Raw genomic sequence first — 2,699 nt, forward strand, 5'->3', positions numbered from 1 at the left:
CAGCCATTGCATAATAACGTAAGAAGGAAAAGTGGTAATGGCACTTAGAGGACTTTTTGGCTTGGCGTTAATTATGAACTAGTAGAACCGTAATGTATATAGTTAATATGCAAATTTAAAACTTTCAATTTTTACTTGTTACTAGGTAGTTACATTGTCTTCCAGCCTATTGGCCAGTTAACACCAATGTGTTTCTTTTATATCTATGAATCTCATTATAAATTACATAGCTTAAATAATTTAAATACATTTCTTGCTCTTTTCAGCAGCATGTAGAGTTCATGAAGCACCAGTGAAGCTTCTACTCATATCACCAGGAGGATCTCTTTGAAAGATTATCATCACAGCACTACTGGAGAGACTAATTTGGCTGAAACATCATGTGTTGAAACAAAGGAAGTCTTTTCACCTGTGCACTAACTAGAAACAGTTAAAATGTTTTCAATTCTTTGAGCTCCAGGAAGCCAGGGGAGTGAGTTGAAAACCTGAAAATGCGGCCATGGACTGGTTCCTGGCGTTGGATTATGCTCATTCTTTTTGCTTGGGGGACATTGCTATTTTATATAGGTGGTCACTTGGTTCGAGATAATGACCACCCTGATCACTCTAGCCGAGAACTGTCCAAGATTCTGGCAAAGCTTGAACGCTTAAAACAGCAGAATGAAGACCTGAGGCGAATGGCTGAAACTCTCCGGTAGGTCCTAAAGTACTAAAGAAAGAATGATGAATTTTGGTATTTTGTTTTTAGGTATAGGGCTTCATTCAGCTGTTGAAAAATAGTAATTTCTATAAACTAACATCTTTGTGAAAATTTAGACAGCTTAGTAGAGTATGTTTTATACCAGTGATACTACCTCTTTATATTCAATATAGAGAATGTTTCCACAGTGGCAAATATTTTGCATATAAATCTTAATATAGGAAATTGTGTCATATAATTTAGGTGCTTATATTGTATTTATAATTATCTTTAGCACTGTGGCAATTTTGACATATTAAATCAAAGCTGTATGTGATTTAAGTTAGTATAAATTTTGAGACGCTAAGTGAGTCTGACTATACTTCATAAAATGAAGAAACAAATCCATTGCTGAATGAAATAACTGTTCTGGACTATGGAGAATTATTAACATATTCTATTCAAAAGCATGGATTATTTGAAAAACTCAAAAAGGGCTGAGCATATAGTTCACTGGTAGAGTGCTTGCCTAGCATATGTGAGGCTGTGGGTTCAATCCCCAATACTGCAAAGGAAAACTACAAATATAAACAAAACAAAAACAAACCAACAAAGAAAATTCATAAAAGAAAAAGAATTATTACTAACAAGGAGTAATTTTTGAGAATTTATCATAAAGAGTTTCAGATACCTACAGCCCACCAATTTAATAAATATTTATGTATTATTTCCTTTCCTGTGAAATGCAGGACATCATGTTTGATGATGTTTTGAAATAAGGTTTAGTTTAAAAGCATGTATTTAGGACCGGAAATGTAGCTTAATGGTAGAGGGCTTGCTGAGCATGCATGAAGTTCAATCCTTAGGACTGAGGTTAGGGGAGAAATAAATCAAAAGCATTTATCTGACACCATCTATCCTTTGCATTTTAAGAGATTGCTGCTTTTTTATGAGACTCATTTTTCTCCCAACAATGCAGTCAGAGCTTTTATTCAGTGCAAAAGCCATGAAAGAAGAATGTAAATATAATATTGCTATACTGTTTATATCAAAGAATATAAGGCAGCATTTGTAAATTTTAATATAATTTTAGTTTACCTATCCCAGCTTTGTTTCTCAGTTAAAATCTATTAGGATCTCTCTCTCTCTCTCTCTCTCTCTCTCTCTCTCTCTCTCTCTCTCTCTCTCTTTCTCTCTCTCTCTCTCTCTCTTTCTCTCTCTCTCTCTCTCTCTCTCTCTCTCTCTTCTCTCTTTATTTTATTTTATTTTATTTTATTTTGTGGTACTGGGGTTTGAATCCATGGGGGGCATCAGGGGTGTCTACCTGTGAGCTACATCCCCAGACTTTTTTATTTTTTGTTTTGAAGCAGAGTCTTACTTTGTGGAGGCTGGCCTTGAACTTATGGTCCTTATGTCTCAGCCTTCCCAAGTACTGGGATTACAGGCTTGTACCACCTGCCTATATTAATAGGATCTTTTTTTCATAGTTTTTCCACATGTGATATGAGTTAGTATGGTTTATAACAGAGTTTGATCATTTTCATTTTTTATTCTGTTCATAGTTTTCTTTTTTGAATGATGCCACTATTGCCAAATAAGGAAAACATTTTTTATGACTTCTGTTATACTTTAAAAGTAAATTTGTCCCTTGGACTGCATGCTGTAGAGGCAGTCATGCTTGAAGTGGCCCCTAGGGTGTGGCCTCTGAAAATAGGGCATGGCTGGAGGTGTGTGTGTCTTTGGGAGTATGGCTTTGGGGACTATATGTCCTTTCTGCCCTCTGCTTTCCACCATTCTGGGAACATGCAGCCCTTGCTCTTACTCCAGAACCTGTCTGATCTAGTCTGAAATCTTCAGAATCATGAGCAAGTAAATCTTTCCTCTAAGTTGTGGTCATCAAGTATTTTGGGTCACAGGTTTGAGAATGCTGACGGAGATATCTATTTTCTAATAGGACTTTTGTGTATTTCCTGTAAATTGTGCTGACGGAGATATTTATTTTCTAATAGCACTTTTATAT

General features: G+C 35.6%; 1 protein-coding gene across 2 annotated transcripts in view; it reads left to right on the plus strand.

Annotated features, from left to right (window-relative positions):
- Positions 1–491: 491 nt before the first annotated feature.
- FUT8 (fucosyltransferase 8) overlaps positions 492–2,699 on the plus strand; it is a gene marked incomplete at both ends in the record, with an annotated part of 133,929 nt that continues 131,721 nt past the window's right edge. For both annotated transcript variants that reach the window (XM_080706769.1, XM_080706770.1), the window contains one exon: positions 492–694. In XM_080706769.1, the coding sequence (XP_080562895.1) occupies positions 492–694 (203 nt within the window). The remainder of the gene's footprint in view (positions 695–2,699) is intronic.

The sequence above is a fragment of the Muscardinus avellanarius genome (genome assembly GCF_963383645.1).
Source record: "Muscardinus avellanarius genome assembly, chromosome: 12".
Classification (NCBI taxonomy): domain Eukaryota; kingdom Metazoa; phylum Chordata; class Mammalia; order Rodentia; family Gliridae; genus Muscardinus; species Muscardinus avellanarius.